The 24,518-nt window shown below is 45.4% G+C and overlaps 1 protein-coding gene across 1 annotated transcript in view; it reads right to left on the bottom strand.

Annotated features, from left to right (window-relative positions):
• The window catches only part of LOC139750628 (gonadotropin-releasing hormone II receptor-like), a 326,876-nt gene that overhangs the window by 143,636 nt on the left and 158,722 nt on the right, over window positions 1-24,518 (bottom strand). The window contains exon 4 of the mRNA XM_071665304.1: window positions 3,978-4,205. Coding sequence (XP_071521405.1) covers window positions 3,978-4,205 — 228 coding nt within the window. The remainder of the gene's footprint in view (window positions 1-3,977; window positions 4,206-24,518) is intronic.

The raw sequence follows: 24,518 nt of genomic DNA, 5'->3' as shown, positions 1-24,518 counted from the left end.
CACCGCAGAACTAGACCAACCCACCGCAGAACTAGACCAACCCACCGCAGAACTAGACCAACCCGCCGCAGAACTAGACCAACCCGCCGCAGAACTAGACCAACCCACCGCAGAACTAGACCAACCCTCCGCAGAACTAGACCAACCCACCGCAAGACTAGACCAACCCACCGCAGAACTAGACCAACCCACCGCAGAAGTAGACCAACCCACTGCAGGACTAGACCAACCCGCCGCAGAACTAGACAACCTATTGCAGAACTAGACCAACCCACTGCAGAACTAGACCAACCCATTGCAGAACTAGACCAACCCACCGCAGAACTAGACCAACCCACCGCAGAAGTAGACCACCCCACTGCAGGACTAGACCAACCCACCGCAGAACTAGACAACCCATTGCAGAACTAGACCAACCCACTGCAGAACTAGACCAACCCACCGCAGAACTAGACTAACGTACTGCAGAACTAGACCAACCCATTGCAGAACTAGACCAACCCGCCGCAGAACTAGACTGACCCACTGCAGAACTAGACTAACCCACTGCAGAACTAGACCAACCCACTGCAGAACTTGATTAATCCACCGCAGAACTAGACCAACCCACCGCAGAACTAGACCAACCCACCGCAGAACTAGACCAACCCACCGCAGAACTAGACCAACCCAGGAGCGTTACGATCTGTGGGAGATGAGGGAGGGGTGAGTGCTGGGGTGTGGGAGAGGATGACGATATGGGGAGATGAGGGAGGGGTGAGTGAGTGGTAGGGCGTGGGAGGGTGACGGCCCCGGGATGGTAATATTGCTCACACTTCTCAGGTTTACCATTGTAGATGATAAGGCCAGTAAGATACTCATAGTATGATATCAATTAAAGTAAAACAATAAAGTCAAGAAAGCAAGATAAACCAGATTTAAGACGAAGTGGTGTTTTGAGGTGGTTTGGTCACATGGAGAGAGTGAGTGGGGAGAATGTAATGAGCAAGGATTAATTTTCCAAATTGAATCCAAATACACTGCCTATGAATCCTACAGTTTTGATCACCTATCTTACTGCTTCTATGCCCAGCTTACTAGACTTAGGTCATCTAAGATTATTACACAAATATTTTCCTCTTCTACCATTTAACTGAACAGAATTCATAGTGGAGAGACTGACAAAGAGGATATATGTGTCAGAGGTGGAGGGAACGGGGAGAAGTGGGAGACCGAATTGAAGGTGGAAAAATGGAGTGAAAAAGATTTTGAGCGATCGGGTTCTGGAGATGCTGGAGGGTGGGGTGGAGGTTGGGGGGGGGGAGCGTGCGGGAAGCGAAGTGGATTGGAGGGATGTGGTATACCGGGGTCGACGTGTTGTCAATGGATTGAACCAGGGCATTTGAAGCGTCTGGGGAAAACCATGGAAAGTTCTGTGGTGCCTGGGTGTGGAAAGGGAGCTGTGGTTTCGGTGCATTATACGTGACAGCTAGAGACTGAGTGTGAACGAATGTGACCTTTGTTGTTTTTTCCTAGTGCTACCTCGAGCGCGGAGGGGGGGGTGTCATTTCATGTGTGGCGGGGTGGTGACGGGGATGAATAAAGGCAGCAAGTATGAACTGTGTACATAAATGTACATATATGTACATATAATGTGTAACGTTCATGAGATGGTCTTGACTTGGGTATTCACTTGTTTGTGTCGTCTCAGACAACACAGAAAGATATAAAAGATGGAAGGGAGTACAGGTAAGAGAGAGAGAGAAGAGAAATAACATAGTTAAGATGCAGAACGTTGACAGAGAAACAATTTGATAAATATATGAAAAAGATATTCATTACGAATTCTGGAAGGAATATGATCAACACGAACGTCACGTAATGGAAGACAACAAAGCAAGAGGTTAAATGATTAAATAAATCTACAGAAAAAATATACGTCATTGCTAACCTGGGTACGTGTGGGATGGGATGGGGAAGTCGTCCTAAAGGAAAAGGATAAACAAACTGGGAAGACTGATAAGATGTGTGTATGCAACAAGTGAATGAGAGAAACTCAAGAAAAGAATTTTACAAAACATTTTGGGGATTGCTTAAAAGGGAATAATATAAATAGAGAGAGAGAGAGAGAGAGAGAGAGAGAGAGAGAGAGAGAGAGAGAGAGAGAGAGAGAGAGAGAGAGGTGGGGAGGAGGCCTTGAGACAGACCTTAGGCAGTCAGGCAGAAAGCAAGGAGCCCCGAGGTTGACACTGAAGTACAGACCGGTCTCTCTGACGAGGACGGTCTACATGGTTCTGGAAAAGATTATTAGAAAGTTAGTGGATGACTTTCAGTGCCGGAGAACTTTCCTGAGAGAGACAGCATGGTTTTTGGACAAAGCATGTGTAACTAACCTCTTAGAGTTTTACGAGAGAGCGAGTTCAGTCTTGGACAGAAGGAAAGGCAGGGTGAACTGCCTGGATCTGGACTGCTAGAATTCATTTGACACTGTGCCACGTAGGAAGCTGATTAAAGAAGCTGGATGACCAGGCAGGAATAAAGGATACACTCTTTCAGTGGAAGGGAACACAGATAAGCCTTCTCGAAACGAGTCGAGGTGAATAGGAGGGTGCAAAAGGGTTCGCTTCTGGGACCATTACTCTTCTTGATCTATGTAGATGACTTACCTAAAGGATTGGAACTCTACCTGAATTTGTTTGCAGATGATGCAATGGTCCTGAGGGAAGTCGAAACTTACAGGGGGACCTGAACAGACTGCAAAATTCGTCTGATAAATTGTTTATGAATTTCAACCCAAGCAAATGTAAAGTGATAAGGATGGGACTAAGCGAATGAAGGCCTCATGATCATTTTCTAGCAGGAAATAAACTTCAGGATTATGTATGTGAGGACTTGAAAGTCAACATCGTCCCTACCCTAACGCAATGGGCTCATGTTAAGTGAATAGTTAAGGAGATAAACTGTATGCTGGCAAATATGAGAACAGTTTTCAAGTATATGGATGAGGAGATGTTCTGTGAGATGCTCATATCTCACGTAAGTCCGCACCAAAAGAAACACAAAGAGATAATAGTGAAGGTCTAGAGGAGGACAACAAAGATGATACAAGAACTAAGAGAGCTAAGTTACTGAGTAAGGCTGGAGGCTTTAAATTTTACCACTTTGAAAGAAAGAAGAGTGAGGGGTGACCCTATCACAATTTGTAAGTTTTTAAAACAGGTCGATGTCGTGGATATTGAACACTTCTTAACGAAACGTAGGAATAGAACAACCAGAAGACAAACATGAAATTAAGCAAGAAACTTGTAATATCAGAGATAACTACTTTTTTACTGTATAAGAGTGGTCGATGAATGAAACAATGATTGAAGACATGGTTACTGCAGACAGGCATACATACATTTCAAAGATTGCGTGATAGTACAGAAAGTTCAAGAGATAGGGCCCCACGAGTGTAAAACTCCCCCACCCTCTCTCCCAAGTACTGATAGATAATTACAGACCTGTCAGGTAGAGAGAGACAGCAGGGGTGCCTCGAGGACAGACCTCAGTCGGGTGGAAAGAGAGCAGGGACCTCGAGAGAGCAAGGCCCTCGAAGAAAGACATGGAGCAAGTACAAAGATAGAACAGGAGGCCTCGAGGACAGACCTAAGACAGGCAAAGGGAGAGGGAGAGCAGAGGGGCTCGAGGACAGACCTGAAGCAAGAAAGGATAGAGAGTGGGGTCTTAGAGAACATACCTGAGGCAGATAAAAGGGACTTGGAGGCCTCGAGGACAGACCTAATGCAAGTAGAGAAAGAGAGCAAGAGGTCTTGGGACAGACCTGAGGAGAAATCATGCAAGGAGAAATCAGAGACCTCGAAGACAGATCCGAGGCAGGTAGAGAGTTAAAGCAGGGCGCCTGAAGTGTAGACCTGAGAAAGGTAGATAAGGGGCAGGGGGCTTCCAGGACAAACTCGAGGAAGGTAAAAAGGAGGAAGGGAACTTCAAGAACAGACCTGAGGAAGGGAGCATATGGCGGAGGCTCCCCAGGCTGCCCAGAGCATGAGTCTGACCCTCCGCTTGGCTTCGGTGACGGTGAGAGGGCGGAGCACGGCGTAGTACCGGTCCACACTGATGGCCACCAGCAGGAAGCCGCTGAGGAACACACCGAACGTCCTGAAGAACGCCAGGATGCGACAGGCAACGTCTCCGGCTTCCCAAGACACCGTCCACGCCCAGCCGATCTGCAACCAACGGCACCATGTGAGATGGAGAGAGAGAGAGAGAGAGAGAGAGAGAGAGAGAGAGAGAGAGAGAGAGAGAGAGAGAGAGAGAGAGAGAGAGAGAGAGAGAGAGAGAGAGAGAGAGAGAGAGAGAGAGAGAGAGAGAGAGAGAGAGAGAGAGAGTTCTTAAGGAGAATTAGCCTTCGACATTTTGCCGATGATTCCTGCTGTGTGATGGTGAGCAAGGTGAAAGACTCGTCATACTAGTGGTGAGTAAGGTGACAGATTCGTCATACTGATGGTAAGGAAGATGACAGACTCTTTATCCTGAGGGTGAGCAAGGTGACAGACTTATCAAACTGATGGTGATCAGTGTGACCCACTCGTCATACAAATGGTGAGCAAGATAACTTCGTCCTACTGATGGTAAGCAAAGTGACTCATTCATTATACTGATGGTGAAAAATGTGACTTGCTCGTCATACTGACGGTGAAAAATGTGACCCAGTCTTCATGAAGATGGTGAGAAATGTGACTCACTCGTCATGCTAATTGTGAACAATCTGATCCACTCGTCATACTGATGATGAACAATATGACCCTCTCGTTACAAGGATGGTGAGTTACGTGATCCATTCGTCATACTGATGGTGAGCAAGGTGACCCCCACTCGTCACAATGATGATAAGCATGGTGACCCACACATCATACCACTGGTGGGCAAGGTGACCCAGTCGTCATACTGATGGTAAGCAATGTGACCCACTGTCATGCTAATGATGAGCAAGATGACACACTCGTCACACTGATGATGAGCCAGATGACCCAATCGTTATACTGATGGTGATCAACGTTACCCACTCGTATGACGCAATCGTTATATTAATGAGGAGCAATGTGACTCAACCGTCATACTAATGGTGTGCAATGTTATCGTTATACTGGTGGGGAGCAAGGACACAGACTCGTCATACTGAGGGTGAGCAAGGTATCAAACTCACCATGCTAATGATGAGCAAGGTGACAAACCAGTCATGCTAAGGGTGAGCAAAGTGACAGACATGTCATACTGATGGTTAGTAATGTTAGCCAATTATCATACTAATGGTAAGCAATGTCACCTACTCCTCATACTGATGGTGAAAAAGGTGACCCACTCATCATACTGAAAGTGAGCAATGTGACTCACTCCTCACACTAATGGAGAGCAAAGTAATTAACTCGTCGTTCTGATGATGAACAATGTGACCCACACGTCACACTGCTGGTGAGTCAGGTGATCAACTCGTCATACTGATGGTGAGAAATGTGACCCCACTCTTCATACTGACAGTGAGTAATGTGACGTACTCGTCACACCGATGATGAGCAACGTGACCAACTCGTCTTACTCATAGTGAGCGACCCATTCGTCATACTGATGATGAGCAACATGACACACTCGTCATATTGATGGTGAGCAAGATGACCCACTCGTCACACTTATGGTGAACAAGATGACCACTCGTCATACTGATGATGAGCAAGGTGACCCACTCGTCATGCTGATGGTGAGCAATATGACTATCATCATAATGATGATGAGCATGTGACCCATTCGTCATGCTGATAGTGACCAAGGTAACCCACTCGTCATACTGATGGTGAACAAAGTGAGAGACTCGTCATATTGATAGCGAGTAAGGTGACAGACTTGTCATATTGACGGTGAGCAATGTGAGAAACTCGTCATACTGAGGGTGAGCAAGGTGACAGACTCATCAAACTGTTGGTGATCAATGTGAGAGACTCCTCGTATTGAGGGTGAGCAAAGTGAGAGATTCATCCTACTAATGGTGAGCAATGCGAGAGATTCGTCATACTGATGGTGAACAACATGACAGACTCGTCTTACTGAGGTTGAGCAAGGTGAGAGACTCGTCATACTGAGGGTTAACAAAGTGAAGACTCGTCATACTGAGGGAAAGCATATTGACCCAATCATGATACTGATGGTAAGCAATGAGATCTACTCGTCATACTGATAGTGAGCAAGGTGACCCACTCGTCATACTGATGATGATCAATGTGATGAACTCGTCACACTGATGGTGACTTACGTGATCCATTCGTCATACTGATGGTGAGCAAGGTATCCCATTCGTCACTATGATGGTGAGCAAAATGACCCACTAGTCATACTGTTGGTGATCAAGGTGACCCACTCGTCACGCTGATGCCGAGCAAAATGACTCACTCGTCTAACTCATGGTGAGCAAGATGACCCAATTCTCATACTCATGGTGAACAAAGTGACCCACCCGTTACAATGATTTTGGGCAATGTGACCCAGTCGTCATACTGATACTCATCATATGATAGTGAGCAAGGTGATCCACTCGTTATACTGATGATGAGCAAGATGACCCATTCATGATAATAAAGGTTAAGAAAAAAAACCCACTCGTCATACTGATGATAAGCAACATGACCCAATCATTATACTAATGGTGAGCAATGTTACTCACCCGTCATACTGATTCTGAGCAATGTGACCCACTCATGCTGATGGTGAGCAAGGTGACCAAATAGTCATACCGAGGAGTGAGGAACGTGACACATTAGTCACACCAGTTATATTGATGATAACAAGGTGACCCACTCGTCATACTGACGTTGAGCAAGGTGACCCACTCGCGATACTGGTTGTGAGCAAGGTGACCCACTCATCATACTGATGGTTAGCAAGGTGACACACTCGCTTCACTGATGGTGAATAAGGTGAACCACACGTCATACTGATGGTGATCAAGGTGACCCAGATGCCACACTGATGGCGAGCTAGTCATATTGATGTAAAGCAGGATGACCCAACCGTTATACTGATAAAAGTAATGTGACCTACTCGTCATACTTATGGTGAGGGGAGTGATCCAAACTTCATAATGATGATGATTAAGGGGACCCATTTTTCACACTGATAGTGAGAAAGGTGACCCACTCGTCATATTGATTGTGAGAAAGGTGACCCACCCATCATACTGATGGTGAGCAAGGTGAATCACTTTTCATACTGATGGTTAGCGAGGTGAGCCCCTTGTCATACTGATGGTCAGAAAAGTGACCCACTCTTCATTCTGATGTAGAGCAAGGTGACACACTCTGCATACTAATGATGAAAAATTACCCAATTTCCATACTGATGGTGAGGAATGTGACCCATTTATCATACTGATGGTGAGCAGGGTGACCCATCTTTCACACTGATGGTGAGCAAAGTGAGCCACTTGTGATACTAAAGAGGAGTTAGGTGAACCACCCGTCATACTGATGGTGAGCAGGGTGACCCACCTTTCATACTGATGATCAGCAAGGTGAGCCACTTGTGATACTAAAGAAGAGTTAAGTGAACCACCCGTCATACTGATGGTGAGCAGGGTGACCCACCTTTCATACTGATGATCAGCAAGGTGAGCCACTTGTGATACTAAAGAAGAGTTAAGTGAACCACCCGTCATACTGATGGTGAGCAGGGTGACCCATCTTTCATACTGATGATCAGCAAGGTGAGCCACTTGTGATACTAAAGAAGAGTTAAGTGAACCACCCGTCATACTGATGGTGAGCAGGGTGACCCACCTTTCATACTGATGATCAGCAAGGTGAGCCACTTGTGATACTAAAGAAGAGTTAAGTGAACCACCCGTCATACTGATGGTGAGCAGGGTGACCCACCTTTCATACTGATGATCAGCAAGGTGAGCCACTTGTGATACTAAAGAAGAGTTAAGTGAACCACCCGTCATACTGATGGTGAGCAGGGTGACCCACCTTTCATACTGATGATCAGCAAGGTGAGCCACTTGTGATACTAAAGAAGAGTTAAGTGAACCACCCGTCATACTGATGGTGAGCAAGGTGACGCATTCGCTAAACTGATGTTGAGGAAGGTCAGAAACTCCTCATACTGTTGGTAAGCAAGTTGAAAAGCTCGTCATACTCATAGTGAGCCAGGTGACACTCGCAGAGCTGATGGTTATAAAGGTGATCAACCCCTCATACTGATGATGAGCAAAGTGACCCATTCGTCTTACTGATGATAAGAGAGGCGAACTAGTATACATACTGATCGTAAGAAAGGTGACCTATCCTCATACTGATGGTGACTAAGGTGACCCACTTGTAATACTGATAGTGTAGAAGGTGACCCAATCGTCAAACTGATGATGAGAAAGGTGACCCATTCGTCATATTGATGGTGAGAAAGATGAGCGACTCGTCATACTGATAGTTAGCATAGAGACCCAATCGTCATACCAATGATGAACAAGGTGGCCCACTCGTCATACTGATGCTGATCAAGGTGACCCATTGGTCATGCTGATGGTGAGAAAGGTGGCCCACTCGCCGTACTTATCATGAGCAAGTGAACCAATCACCATACTGAGGGTGACCTAGAGCAAGTGAACCAATCGCCAAACTGATGGTGACCAAAGTGGCACAACAGACATACGGATGGCGAGCAATATAAACCACCCGTCATACTGATGGCAAGCAAGGTGACCCACTTTTCATACTGAAGATGAGAGAGGTGAGGCACTAGTCATACTGATGGTGAGGAAAGTGACCCACTCGTCACTCTGATGATGAGCAAGATGACCCACTCGTCATACTGTTGATGAGCAAGTGACCCAATTGTCAAACTGATGGTGAGGAAGGTGACCCATTCATCATACTGATGATGAGCAAGGTGAAGCACTTGTCATACTGATTGTGAGCCAGTTGAGCCACTCGTGCTACTGATGATGAAGGTGACCCACCCGTCATAGTGATGGAGAAGCAAGGTGACACACTCGCCATACTGATGGTGAGGAAGACGATCAACTCATCATACTGTTTGTAAGCAAGTTGACCCCCTCGTTATACTCATGGTGTGCAAGGTGACACACTCAAAATATTGATGGTTAGCAAGGTGACCCACCCGTCATACTGGTGATAAGTATGATGACATATCTCATATTGATAGTGAGAAAGGTGAACCAGTAATCATACTGATGGTCAGCAAGTTGAGCCAGTAGTCATACTGATGGTCAGCAAGTTGAACCACCCGTCATAATCATGGTGACCAAGGTAACCAACTTCTGATACTTGTGGTGAGGAAGATGACCCAATCGTCACACTGATGATGAACAAGGTGACCCACTCGTAATACTAGTGGTAGACAAGGTGCCCCACTCGTCTTACTGATAGTGAGTTAGGTGACCCACTTGTCACACTGATAGTGGTGAAGGTAAGCCACTACTCGTACTGAGGGTGAGAAAGATGACCAACTCGTCATATTGTTGTTAAGCATGGTGTCCCATTCGTCAAACTTATGGTGAGCAAGTTGACCCATCTGTCAAACTCATACTAAGCAAGGTGACCCATTCGTCATACTGATGGTGAGCAAAATGACCCAATTATCTTATTGATCGAGAGAAAAATGACCCATTTTCATACTGGTGTTGAGCAAAGTTAGCCACTTGTCATATTGATGGTAAGAAAGATGATAAACTCTTCATACTGATGGTAAGCAAATTTACCCATTTGTCATACTGATGGTAATGTAGGTGATCAACTCGTCATACTGATGGTGAGTGAGGTAATCCCTCGTTATACTGGTGGTGAGCAAGATAACCGATTCATAATAATGATGGTGAGAAAGGTAACTCACTCGTCATACTGATGGTGAGCAACATGACCCAATCATCATATTGATCGAGAGAAAGAAGACCCATTTTTATACTGGTGTTGAGCAAAGTTAGCCACCTGTCATATTGATGGAAAGAAAGATGACCGACTCTTCATACTGATAGTGAGTAAGGTAACCCACTCTTCATACTAATGGTGAGCAATGTTACTCACCCATCATACCGATGTTGAGCAAGGTGACCGACTCATGCTGATGGGAGCAAGGTGACCCAATCGTCATGCTTATCGTGAGCAAGGTGACCCAATCGTCATGCTTATCGTGAGCAAGGTGACCCAATCGTCATACTGAGGAGTGAGGAACGAGACACATTAGTCATACTGATGGCGAGCAACATAACCCACCAGTTATACTAATGATTATCTAGGTGACCCACTAGTCATACTGACGTTGAGCAAGGTGACCCACTCGCGATTTTGGTTGTGAGCAAAGTGACCCACTCATCATATTGATGGTTAGCAAGGTGACACACTCGCCACACTTATGGTGAACAAGGTGAATCACCCGTCATACTGATGGTGATCAAAGTGACTCAATCGCCACACTGATAGTGAGCAAGGGACCCACTAGTCATTTTAATGTTGAGCAGGATGACCCAACCGTGATACTGATAGTGAGTAATGTGATCTGCTCGTCATACTTATGATGAGGGAAGTGATCCAAACTTCATGATGATGATGACTAAGGTGACCCATTTGTCATGCTAATGGGGAGAAAGGTAACCCACTAGTCATATCCTTTGTAAGCAACGTGACCCACCCGTCATATTGATGGTGAGCAAGGTGAGGCGTTTTTTCATGCTGATGGTGAGCGAAGTAAGCCACTTGTCAAACTGATGGTTAGGAAAGTGACCCACTCGTCATACTGATGGTAAGCAAGGTGACCCACTCGACATATTAATGATGAAAAAAGTAATTCAATTGTCATACTGATGGTGAGGAAGATGACCCATTTATCATACTGATGGTGAGCAGGGTGACCCACTTGTCATACTGATGGTGAACGAGGTGAGCCACTCGTAATACTGATGATGAGGATCGTGACGCACTCGTCATACTGCTGGTGAGCAAGATGACACATTCGCCAAACTCATGCTGGGGAAGATCAGAAACTTATCATACTGTTGGTAAGCAAGTTCAAAAGTTCGTCATTTCCGTGATGAGCAAGGTGACACACTCACCATAGTGAGGGTTAGCAAAGTGACCCATCTATCATACTGATGGTGACCAAGGTGACCCATTTGTAATACTGATGGTGCTAGGTGACCCAATCGTGACACTGATGATGAAAAAGGTGACCCATTCATCATACTGATGATAAGCATGGTGAGAAAGATGACCGACACGTCATATTGATAGTTAGCATAGAGACCCAATCGTCATGATAATGGTGAGCAAGGTGGCTCACCTGTCATAATAATGCTGAGCACGATAACCCGTTCGTCATGCTGATGGTAAGCAAGGTGACCCACTCGTCATACTTATCATGAGCCAGTGAACCATTCGTCATGCTGATGGTGACCAAAGCGATACAACAGTCATATGGATGGCGAGCAAGATGAATCATCCGTCATACTGATGGCAAGCAAGGTGACCCCTTTTCATACTGATGGTGAGAGAAGTGAGGCACTAATCATACCGATGGTGAGAGAGGTGAGGCACTAGTCATACTGATGGTGAGGAAAGTGACCCACTAGTCATTCTGATGATGAACAAGAAGACCCATTCATTATACTGATGATGAACAGGTGATCCAAATGTCAAAATGATGGTGAGTAAGGTGAAACGTTCATCATACTGATGGTGAGCGAGGGGAAGCACTTGTCGTATTGATGGTGAGCCAGTTGAGTTACTTATGATACTGATGATGAGGAAGATGACCCACAGGTCATACCGATTGTGAGCAAGGTGACACTCGCCAAACTGATGGTGAAGAAGGTGACAAACTCATCGTACTGTTTGCAAGCAAGTTGACTCCCTCGTCATACTCTTGTTGTGAAAGGTGACACTCGCAAAGTGATGGTTAGCAAGGTGACCCACCCGTCATACTGGTGATAAGTAAGATGTCATACTGATAGTGAGATAGGTGAGCCAGTAGTCATACTGATGATCAGCAAGTTGACCCACCTGTCATACCGAAGGTGACAAAGGTGACCCGCATCCATTCCTGATGATTAGGGTGACCCCAATCGTCACACTGATGATGAGCAAGGTTACCCACTCGTAATACTGATGGTAAGCAAGATGACCCACTCGTGTTACTGATGGTGAGTTAGATGACCCAATTGTCACACTAATGGAGAAAGATGACCGACTCGTCGTGCTGATGGTGAGCATGGCGTCCCCCTCGTCAAACTAATGATGAGCAAGTTGACCCACCCGTCATACTGACGCTAAGGAAGGTGAACCATTCGTCATACTGATGGTGAGCAAGGTAACCCACTCGTCATACTTATCTTAGCAAGAGACCTAATCGTCATAATTTTGTGACCAAAGTGACACATTAGTCATATTGATGGCGAGAAAGATAAACCACCCATCATACTGATGGTAAGTAAGGTGACCAATATGTCATGCTGATGGTAAGGTAGGTGATTGACTCGTTTTTCTAATGATGAGGAAGGTGACACATTAGTCGTATTGATGGCGAGCAAGGCGACTCACCACTTATAGTGATAATTAACTCGGGGACCCACTTGTCATACTGACGTTGAACAAAGTGATCCATTCGCCATACTAGTTGTGAGCAAGGTGACTCACTCGTCATACTGATGGTTAGCAAGGTAACAATTTTGCCACACTGATGGTGAGCAAGGTGAGCCACTCGTCATACTGATGGTGAGCAAAGTGACCGAATAGCCATACTGATAGTGACCAAGGTGACCCACTAGTCATATTGATGTTCAGCAGGACGATCCAACCGTCATACTGATGGTGGGCAAGGTGACACACACTCGTCATACATATGGTGAGGGAAGTGACCCAATCTTCATAATGATGATGAGCAAGGTGATCCACTCGTTATACTGAGGGTGAGAAAGGTGACCCATTTTTTATACTGATGGTGAGCAAGGTGAGCCACTCGTCATACTGATGGTGAGGAAAGTGACCCATTCGTCATTCTGATTTGTGAGCAAAGAGACACACTCGTTATACTGAATATGAAAAAGGTGACGCAATTGTCATACTGATGTTTAGGAAAGTGACCCATTCATCATACTGATTGTGAATAAAGTAACCCATTTGTCATACTGATGGTGAGCCAGTTGAACCACTCGTGAAATAGATGATGAGGAAGGTGACCTACCCATCATGCTGGTGGTGAGCAAGGTGACACACTCACCAAACTGATTGTGAGGAACGTAACATACTCATCATACTTTTGGTCAACAAGTTGACCCCCTCGTCATACTGATGATGAGCAAGGTGAAAAACTCGCCAAAGTGATAGTTAGCAAGGTGAAACAATAGCCATATTGATGGTGAGCAAGGTGACCCATCCCTGATACTGATGGTGAGTGACCAAGGTGACCCCACTTCTAATACTGATGGTGACCAAGGTAAACCAATCGTCACACTGATGATGAGCAAGGTGATAAACCCCTCACACTAATAGTAAGCGAGGTGACCAACTCGTCTTACTGATGGTGAGTTAGATGACCCACTTTTCACACTGATGGTGAAGGTGAGCCATTCGTCATAATGATGGTGAGAAAGATGACCGATTCGTCATACCGATGGTTAGCATGGTGACCCACTCGTCATACTAATGGTGAGCAAGGTGAACCACCCATCGTACTCATGCTGAGGAAGGTGGCTCATTCGTCATACTGACGGTAACCAAGGTGACACAATAGTCATATTAATGGTCAGCAAGACACACCGCCCGTCATACTCATGGTAAGCAATGTAACCCATTTGTCATACTGATGGCAAGGTAGGTGATTCACTCGTCATACTGATGGCAAGGTAGGTGATTCACTCGTCATACTAATGGTGTGCAAAGTGACCAACTCGTCATACAGCAAGATGACCCACTCATCATACTGATGGTGAGCAAGGTGACCCACTCGTCATAAAGATGGTGAGTTAGATGACTCACATGTCATATTGAGGGTGAGTAACGTGACCTGCCCGTTATACTAATGATGAGGAAGGTAACCCATTCGTCATGCTGATAGTAAGCAAGGTGACTAATTCGTCATATCTATCCTAAGCAAGTGACCTAGTCGTCATACTGATGTTGACCAAAGTGAAATCCTAGTCATATTGATGGCGGGCAAGATAAACTACCCGTCATACTGGTGGTAAGCAAGGTGGCCCACTTTTCATACTAATGGTGAGCGAGGTGACCCAGCCGTCATACTGATGGTGGATTAGGTGATCCACTTGTTACATTGGTGATGAACAAGGTGAACTACTCGTCATATTGATGGTGAGAAAGATGACCGACTCGTCATACTGATGGTGATGATGGTGGCCCTCTCTTCATACTTATGGTGAGCAAGGTGACCCACCCATCATACTGATGCTGAACAAGGTAACCCATTCGTCATGCTGATGGTGAGCAATTTGACTCACTCGTCATACTGATGGTAAAAAATGCAAACCACTCGTCTTATTGATGGTGAATTAGGTGACCCAGATGTTAAACTGGGGGTGAGAAAGGTGAGCCCCTCGTCATACTGAATGTGAAAAAGATCACCGACTCGTCATACTGATGAGGAGGATGGTGGCCCTTTCTTCATACTAATGGTGAGCAAGGAGACCCACCCGTCATACTAACGCTGAGCAAAGGTGACCCATTCATCATACTGATGGTGAGCAAGGTGACACACTAGTCATATTTATCGTGAGCAAGAGACCCATTCGTCATACTGATGGTGATCAAGGATATACACTAGTCATACTGTTGGCGAGCAAGATAAACTGCCCTTCATACTGATGGTAAGCAAAATGACCTATTTGACATACTGATGGTAAGGTAAGTGATCCACTCGTCATATTGATGGTGAGCAAGGTGATCCACTCATTAAATTGGTGGTGAACAAGATGACCCATTCATAATACTGATGATGTTGAGGGTAATCCACTCGTCATACTGATGGTGAACAACATAATCCAGTCATCATACTGATCGCGAGTAAGGTGACCCATTCGTCATACTAATGTTGAGCAAAGTTAGCCACTTCGCATATTGATGGTGAGAAAGATGACCGACTCTTCATACTGATGGTGAGTAAGGTGACCCACTCATCATACTAATGGTGAGCAATATTACCCGTCATACTGATGGTGAGTAAGGTGACCCACTCGCCAAACTAATGGTGAGCAAAGTGACCCCTATTGTCTCGCTTATGGTGAGCAAGGTTACACAATCGTCATACTGAGGAGTGAGGAACGTGACGCATTAGTCATACTGATGGCGAGCAAGGTTACTCACCATTTATACTAATGATTGACAATGTGACCCACTCGTCATACTGACGTTGAGCAAGGTAACCCACTTGTGATACTGGTTCTGAGCAAGGTGACCCATTTATCATACTGATGCAAGGTGATGCACTCGCCACACTGATGGTGAACAAAGTTAACAGCCCATCATACTGATGGTGATGAAAGCGACTCAAATGCCATACTGATAGTAAGCAAGGTGACCCATTAGTCATACTGATGTTGAGAAGGATGACCCAAAAGTTATACTCATGGTGAGCAATGTGATCTACTCGTAAGACTTATGGTGAGGGAAGTGACCCGAACTTCATAATGATGATGATTAAGGAGGCCCCTTCGTCATGTTGATGGTAAGAAAGGTAATCCACTAGTCATGTTAATTGAGCAAGGTGACCCACCCGTCATATTGATGGTGAACAAGGTGAAGCACTTTTCATACTGATGGTGAGCGAAGTGAACCACTTGTCTTCTGATGGTCAGGAAAGTGACCCACTCATCATTCTGATGGTGGACAAGGTGACCCATTCGTACTGATGATGAAAAAAAGGACCCAGTTGTTATACTGATGGTGAGGAAGGTGACCTATTTATCATACTAATGGTGAGAAGGGTGGCCCACTTGCCATACTGATTGCGAGCGAGGTGAGCCACTCATGATACTGATAAGGAAGGTGATCCACCCGTCATACTGCCGGTGAGCAAGGTGACACATTCGCCAAACTGATGTTGAGGAAGGTCACAAACTGATCATACTGTTGGTAAGCAAGTAGAAAAACTCGTCATACTCATAATGAACAAGGTTACCCATTCGTCATACTGATAATGAGAGATGTGAACCAGCAGAAATATTGATGGTGAGAAAAGTGACCCATCCGTCATACTGAAAGTGACCAAGGTGATCCACTTGTAATATTGATGGTGTAGAAGGTGACCCAATCGTCACACCGATGATGTGAAAGGTAACCCATTCATCATACTGATGGTAAGCAAGGTGACCTTCTCGTCATATTGATGGTGATAAACATGACCGACTCGTCATACTGATGGTTAACATAGAGACCCAATTGTCATACTAATGGTGAACAAGGTGGCCCACCCGTCATACTGATGCTGAGCAAGGTAACCCATTCGTCATGCTGATGGTGAGCAAGGTGACCCACTCGTCATACTTATCATGAGAAAGTGTTCCAATCGTCATAATGATGGTGACCAAAGTGACACAACAGTCATACGGATGGCGAGCATGATAAACCATTCGTCATACTGATGGTAAGCAAGGTAACCCATTTTCATACTGATGGTGAGAGAGGTGATTCACTAGTTATACTGATGGTAAGGAAAGTGACCCACTGGTCATTCTGATGATGAGCAAAATGACCCACTTGTCATACTGATGATGAACAGGTGACCCAATTGTCAAAATGATGATGAGGAAGGTGACCCACCCATCATACTGATGTTGAGGAAGGTGATCAGCTCATCATACTGTTTGTAAGGAAATTGACCCCCTCGTCATACTCATGGTGTGGAAGGTGACACACTCGCCAAAGTGATGGTTAGCAAGGTAAACCACCCGTCATACTGGTGATAAGTAAGATGACCCATTTCTCATACAGATAGAGAAAGGTGAACCAGTAGTCATACTGATAGTCAGCAACGACCCATCCGTTTTACTGATGATGACCATTGTGACCCACTTCTAATACTGATGGTGAGGAAGGTGAACCAAACATCACACTGATGATGAGCAAGGTGATCTACTCGTCATACTGATGGTAGGCAAGGAGACCCACTCGTTTTACTGATGGTGATTTAGGTGACCCACTTGTCACAATGATCGTTAGGAAGGAGAGCCACTAGTCATATCGTTAGTGAGAAACATGACCGATTCGTCATGCTGATGGTAAGCAAGGTAACCCACGCGTCAAACTATTGGTGAGCAAGTTAACCCATCCGTCATACTGATTCTAAGGAAGGTAACCCATTCGTTATGCTAATGGTCATGATCCATCGTCATACTTATCTTGAACGATGTTGGTGACCAAGATGACACATTAGTCATATTGATGGCGAGAAAGATAAACCACATTTCATACTGCTGGTAAGTAAAGTGAACAATTTGTCATGCTGATGGTAAGGTAGGTAATCCACTCGCCATACTGATGGTGAGCAAGGTGACCCATTCGTCATGCTTATGGTGAGCAAGGTGACCCAATCGTCATACTGATGGTAAGGAAGGTGACACATTAGTCATATTGATAGCGAACAAGGTGACCCAGCACTTATAGTGATAATCAACACGGGGACCATTTGTAGCACTGAAGTTCAGCAAGGTGACCTATTCGCCATACTGGTTGTGAGCGAGGTCACCCACTCATCATCCTGATGGTTAGCAAGGTAACATTCGCCACACTGATGGTGAGCATGGTGAACCACCCGTCATACTGATGGTGAGCAAAGTAATACAATCACCATACTGATAGTGACCAAGGTGACCCACTAGTTGTATGGATGTTCAGCAGGATGAGACAATCGTCATACTGATGGTGAGCACGGTAATACAGTCATCATACTTATGGTGAGGGAAGAGACCCAATCGTCACACTTTTGGTGAACAAGGTGACTCATTCGTCATACAAATAGCGAAAAGGTGACCCACTAGTCCTATTGATTTTGAGCAAGGTGACCCACCCATCATACTAATAATGAGCAAGGTGAACCATTTTTCGTACTGATGGTGAGCGAGATGAGCTACTCGTCTTACTGATGGTGAGGAAAGTGACCCACTCGTCATTCTGATCGTGAAAAAGGTGATCCAATTACCATACTGACGGTGAGGAAGGTGATCCATTAATCATACTGATGGTGAATAGGGTGACCCACTTGTCATACTGATGGTGAGCCAGTTGAGCCACTTGTAATACTGATGATGAGGAAGGTGACCTACCCGTCATATTGATGGTGAGAAAGGTGACACTCACCAAACTGATGGTGAAGAAAGTGACCCACTCATTATACTGTTGGTCAGCAAGTTGACCCCCGTGTCATACTGATGATGAGCAAGGTGGCAAACTCGTCATAATAATGGTAAGCAAGGTGACATACTATTCTTGCTGATGGTGAGTTAGGTGACCCACCTGTCACACCGATGGTGAGGAAGGCGAACCCCTTGTGAGCCCCTCGTCATAATAATGATGAGAAAGATGACCAATTCTTCATACTGATGGTTAGCATGGTGACCCACTCGTCATACTAATGGTGAGCAAGGTGACCAACCCTTCATACTGATGCTGAGCAAGGTGACCCATTCGTAATGCTGATGGTGAGCAAAGTGACACACTCGGCATACTTATCAGCAAGTGACCCAATCGTCATACTGATGGTGACCAAAGTGACCCACAAGTTTTATTGATGTTGAACAGGATGACCCAACCGTCATACTGATGCTGAGTAGGGTGACACACTCGTCATATTTAGGGTGATGGAAGTGACCCAATATTCACAGAAATTATGAGGAAGGTGACTCGCTCGTCACACCGATGGTGATAAAGGTGACCCACTAGTCCTATAGATTTTGAGCAGGTGACCAACCCGTCACACTAATGGTGAACAAGGTGACCTATTTTTCATACTGATGGTGAGCGAGATGAACCTCTCGTCATACTGATGGTGAAGAAAGTGACCCACTCGTCATACTGATTATGAAAAAGGTGACCCAATCAAGCCACTCGTGACACTGACGATGAGGAAGATGACCCAACAGTCATACTGATGGTGAGCAAAGTGACACACTCACCAAGCTGATGGTGAGGAAGGTGACCTACTCATTATACTGTTCGTCAGCAGGTTCACCCCTCGTCAAACTGATGATGAGCGAGGTGACAAACTAGTCAAAGTGATAGTTTGCAAAGTGACCCATCTATCAAACTGATGATGAGCAAGATGATCCATTCATCATGATGATATTGAGAAGGGCGACACACCCCTCATACTGATGGTAACCAAGGTGACCCACTTCTAATACTGATGGTGACCAAGATGACCAAATCGTTACACTGATGATAAGCAAGGTGACGAACTCGTCGTACTGATGGTAAGCAGGGTGACCCACTCGTCTTACTGATGGTGTTAGGTGACCCATTCGTCACACTGATGGTGAGGAAGGTGAGCAAATCGTCATAATAATGGTGAGAAAGATAACCGACTCATCATACTGATGGTTAGCATGGTGACCTACTCGTCATACTAATGGTGAGCAAGGTGTCCCAGCCGTCATACTGATGCTGGGCTAGGTGAGCCATTCATCATACTGATGGTGATCAAAGTGACCCATTCGACATACGTATCAGCAAGTGACCCAATCGTCATACTGATTATGACCAAGATGACACACTAGCCATATTGATGGCCAGCAAGATAAACCACCCGTCATACTGATGGTAGACAAGGTGACCATTTGTCATACTGATGGCAAGGTAGGTGAATCACTCGTCATAGTGAAGGTGAGCACTCGTCATACTGATGTTGAGCAAGACGACCCACTTGTCCTACTGATGGCGGGCAAGGTTATCCCAAACGTCATACTGATGGTGAGCAAGATGACCAATTCATCATACTGATGGTGAACAAGATGACTTACTCGTCATAATGAGGGTGAGCAAGATGACCCATTTGTCATATTGAGGGTGAGCAATGTGACCCACCCGTTATACTGATGGTGAGGAAGGTGATCCATTCGTCATGCTGATGGTGAGCAAATTGACCCATTTATCACATTGACGGTCAGAAAGTTGACCCAATCGCCAGCTGGTGATGAGCAAGGTGACCTACTCGTCATACTGATGGTGAGCAAGGTGAAAAACTCGTTAACCTGATATTGAGCAAGCTGACCCACTAATCATATTGATGGTGAGCAAGGTGACTAACCCATCTTCCTGATGGTGAACATGACTCACTTGTCATACTGGCGGTGAGCAAGGTGACCCACTTGTCATATTGATGGTGAGCAATTTAACCCACCCGTCATACTGATGGTGAGCAAGATGAACCAATCATTATACTGATGATAAGTAAGGTGACACACTCGTCATACTGATGGTGATCATGGTGACCCACTATCATATTGATGTCGAACAAGTTGAGACACCCGTTGTACTGATGATGAGCAAGGTGACCTACTTTTCATAATGATGGTGAGCAAATTGTGCCATTCGTCATCCTGATGGTGAGCAACGTGACAAACTCGTCATACTGATGGTGTGAAAGGTGACCCACTCATTTTACTGTTGGTAAGCAAGTTGACACACTGATCATACTGATAGTGAACAAGGTGACGCACTCTCCAAAATTATTGTGAACAAAGTGACTCAGTAATCATATTGATTGTGAGCGAGGTGACTCACCCATCATACTGACGGTTAACAAGTCGACCCACCCATCTTACTGATGGTGATCAAGTTGACCTAGTCGTCATACTGATACTGAGCAAGTTGACCCAGTAGTCATATTGGTGGTGAGCAAGATGACCCAATCCTCATACTGATGATGAGAAAGGTGACCTACTTGTCATACTGACGGTGAGCAAGGTGAGCCACTTGTCATATTGATGGTGAGGAAGATGACCGACTCTTCATACTGATGGTGAGTAGAGTGGCCCACTCGTCCTGGTAATGGTGAGCAATGTTACACACCCGCCATACTGATGGTGAGCAAGATGACCCACTCGCCATACTGATGGTAAGCAAGATGACCTACTCGTCATATTCAGGGTGAGCAATATGACCTACCCATTATATTGATCGTGAGGAAGTGACCCATTCGTCGTGCTGATGATGAGCAAATTTACCCATTCATCATACTGGCGGTCAGCAAGTTGACCCAGTCGCTAATGATGATGAGCAAGGTGACCCACTAATCATATTGATGGTGAGCAAGGTGACCTACCCATTTTCCTGATGGTGAACAATATTGCTCACTCGTCATACTGACGGTGAGCGAAGTGACTCACTTGTCATATTGATGGTGAGCAAGGTGACCCACCCGTCATACTGATGGTGAGCAAGATGAACCAGTTATCATACTGATGATAAGCAAAGTGACACACTCGTCATACTGATAATGATCATGGTGACCCACTAGTCATAATGATGTCGAACAAGATGAGACACCGTTATACTGATGAGCAAGGTGACCTATTTCTTATAATGATGGTGAGCAAACTGAGCCATTCGTCATACTGATGGGAACAACGTGGCAAACTCGTCATACTGATTGTCAAAAAGGTGACCCACTCATTATACTGTTGGTAAGCAAGACGATCCACTCATCACACTGATAGTGAGCAAGGTGATGCACTTGCCAAAATGGCTGTGAACAAGGTGACTCAGTATTCATATTGATGGTGAGCAAGGCGACCCACCCGTCATACTGATGGTTAAGAATGTGACCCACCCATCTTACTGATGGTGAGCAAGGTGATCCAATCATGATACTGATAGTGAGCAAGTCGACCCACTCATCATCTCATACTGTTGGTGAGGAAGGTGACCCATATGCCATACTGATGTTGAGCAAGGTGAACCACTTGTCATATTGATGGTGAGAAAGATGACCGACTCTTCATACTGATGGTGAGTAAAGTGGCTCACTCATCCTACTAGTGGTGAGCAATGTTACACACCCGTCATAGTGATGGTGAGGAAGATGGCCCATTCGTCATGCTGATGGTGAGCAACGTGATCTAATCGTCATAATGATGGTGAGAAACATGACACATAAATCATATCGACGGCGACAAAGGTGACCCACCAGTTAAACTGATGATGAACAAAGTGACCCACTAGACATACTGACGTTGAGCAAGGTGACCCACTTGCTATACTGGTTGTGAGGAAGATGACCCACTCGTCATACTGGTGGTTAGCAAGGTGACACACACTTGCCACACTGATGGTGAGGAAGGTGACCCACCGGTCATATTGATGGTGAGAAAAGAGACTCAATCGTCACACTGTTAGTGAGCAAGGTGACCCACTAATCATATTGATGCCGAGCAGTGTAAACCAACCGTTATACTGATGGTGAGGAAGGTAATCCACTTTTCATACTTATGGCGAGGGAAGTGACCTACTCTTCATAATGATGATGAGCAACGTTACCCAATCTTCATACTGATGGTGAGAAAGGTGATCCACTTGTCATATTGATTGCACTGAGGGTCAACCACTCTTCAAGCTGGTATTGAGCGAGGTGAGCCACTAGTCATAGAGATGGTGAGGAAAGTGACCAACTCGTCATTCTGATGGTGAGCAAGGTGACCCATTCGTCATAATGATGACAAGGTAGGTGAATCACTCGTCAAATTGATGGTGAGGAAGGTGATCCACTCGTTATACAGATGGTGAGCAAGATGACCCACTCATCATACTGATGATGAGCAAGGTGACACTCATCATACTGATGGTAAGCAAGATGACCCACTTGTCATATTGAGGGTGAGCAATTTGACCTGCCCGTTATACTGATGGTGAGGAAGGTGACCCATTCGTCATGCTGATGGTGAGCAAATTGACCCATTCATCATACTGACGGTCAGCACGTTGACCCAATCACCAACTGGTGATGAGCAAGGTGACCCACTCATCGTACTAATGGTGAGCAAGATGAAAAACTCGTCAACCTGATGTTAAGCAAGATGACCCACTAATCATATTGATGGTGAGCAAGGTGACCCACCCATTTTCCTAATGAGGAACACCATGACCCACTTGTCATACTGACGGTGAGCAAGGTGACCCACTTGTCACATTGATGGTGAGCAAGGTGACCCACCCGTCATACTGATGGTGATCATGGTGACCCACTAGTCATATTGATGTCGAACAAGCTGAGATACCCGTTATATTAATGATGAGCAAGATGACCTACTTCTCATAATGATGGTGAGCAAATTGAACCATTAGTCATACTGATGGTGAGCAACGCCACAAACTTGTCATACTGATGGTGAGAAGGGTGACCCACTCATTATACTGTTGGTAACTAAAGTGACCCACTCATCATACCGATAGTGAACACGGTAACGCACTTACCAAAATGATTGTGAGCAACGTGACTCCATTTTCATATTGATGATGCGCAAGGAGACCCACCCGTCATACTGATCGTTAACAAGGTGACCCATCCATCTTGCTGATGGTGAACAAGGCGACCCAATTCGATCATCATACTGATAGTGAGAAAGTTGACTCAGTAGTCACATTGATGGTGAGCAAGGTGACCCAATCCTCATATTGATGATGAGGAAGGTGACCCACTTGTCATACAGACGTTGAGCAAGGTGAGCCACTTGTTTTATTGAGGGTGAGGGAGATGACCGACTCTTCATGCTGATGGTAAGGTGACCCACTCGTTCTACTAGTGGCGAGCAATGTTACAAACCCGTCATACTGATGGTGAGAAAGATGACCCACTCGTCATGGTGATAGTGAGCAAGGTGACCCAGTCGTCATGCTTATGGTATGCAACGTGACTTAATCGTCATAATGATGGTGAGGAGCATGACACATGAGTCATGGTGAAAAACTCGTTAACCTGATGTTGAGCAAGATGACCCACTAATCATATTGATGGCGAGAAAGGTGACCCACCAGTTATACGGATGATGAACAAGGTGACCCACTAGTCATATTGACGGTGAGCAAGGTGACCCACTCTCCATATTTGTTGTGAGCAAGATGACCTACTCGTCATACTGATGGTTAGCAAGGTGACACACTTGCCACACTGATGGTGAGCAAGGTGACCCACCCGTCATACTGATGGTGAGCAAAGAGACCCAATCGTCATGCTGTTAGTGAGTAAGGTGACCCACTAATCATATTGATGCTGAGCAAGATGACCCAGCCATCACACTGATGGTGAGCGAGGTGACCCACTCCTCATACTTATGGTGAGGGAAGTGACAATCTTCATACTGATGATGAGCAAGATGACCCACTCGTCATACTGATGGTGAGAAAGGTGATCCACTAGTCATGTTCATTGTGCTAAAGGTCAACCACTTTCCATACTGATGGTGAGAAAGGTGAGCCACTAGTCATATGATAGTGAGGAAAGTGACTTGCTCTTCATTTTGACGGTAAGGTGACCCATTC

Source organism: Panulirus ornatus, chromosome 10, assembly GCF_036320965.1.
Source record: "Panulirus ornatus isolate Po-2019 chromosome 10, ASM3632096v1, whole genome shotgun sequence".
In the NCBI taxonomy this organism is placed as follows: Eukaryota; Metazoa; Arthropoda; class Malacostraca; order Decapoda; family Palinuridae; genus Panulirus; species Panulirus ornatus.
The sequence above is the reverse complement of the archived record's forward strand: the minus strand, read 5'-3'. Positions and strand labels throughout refer to the sequence as shown.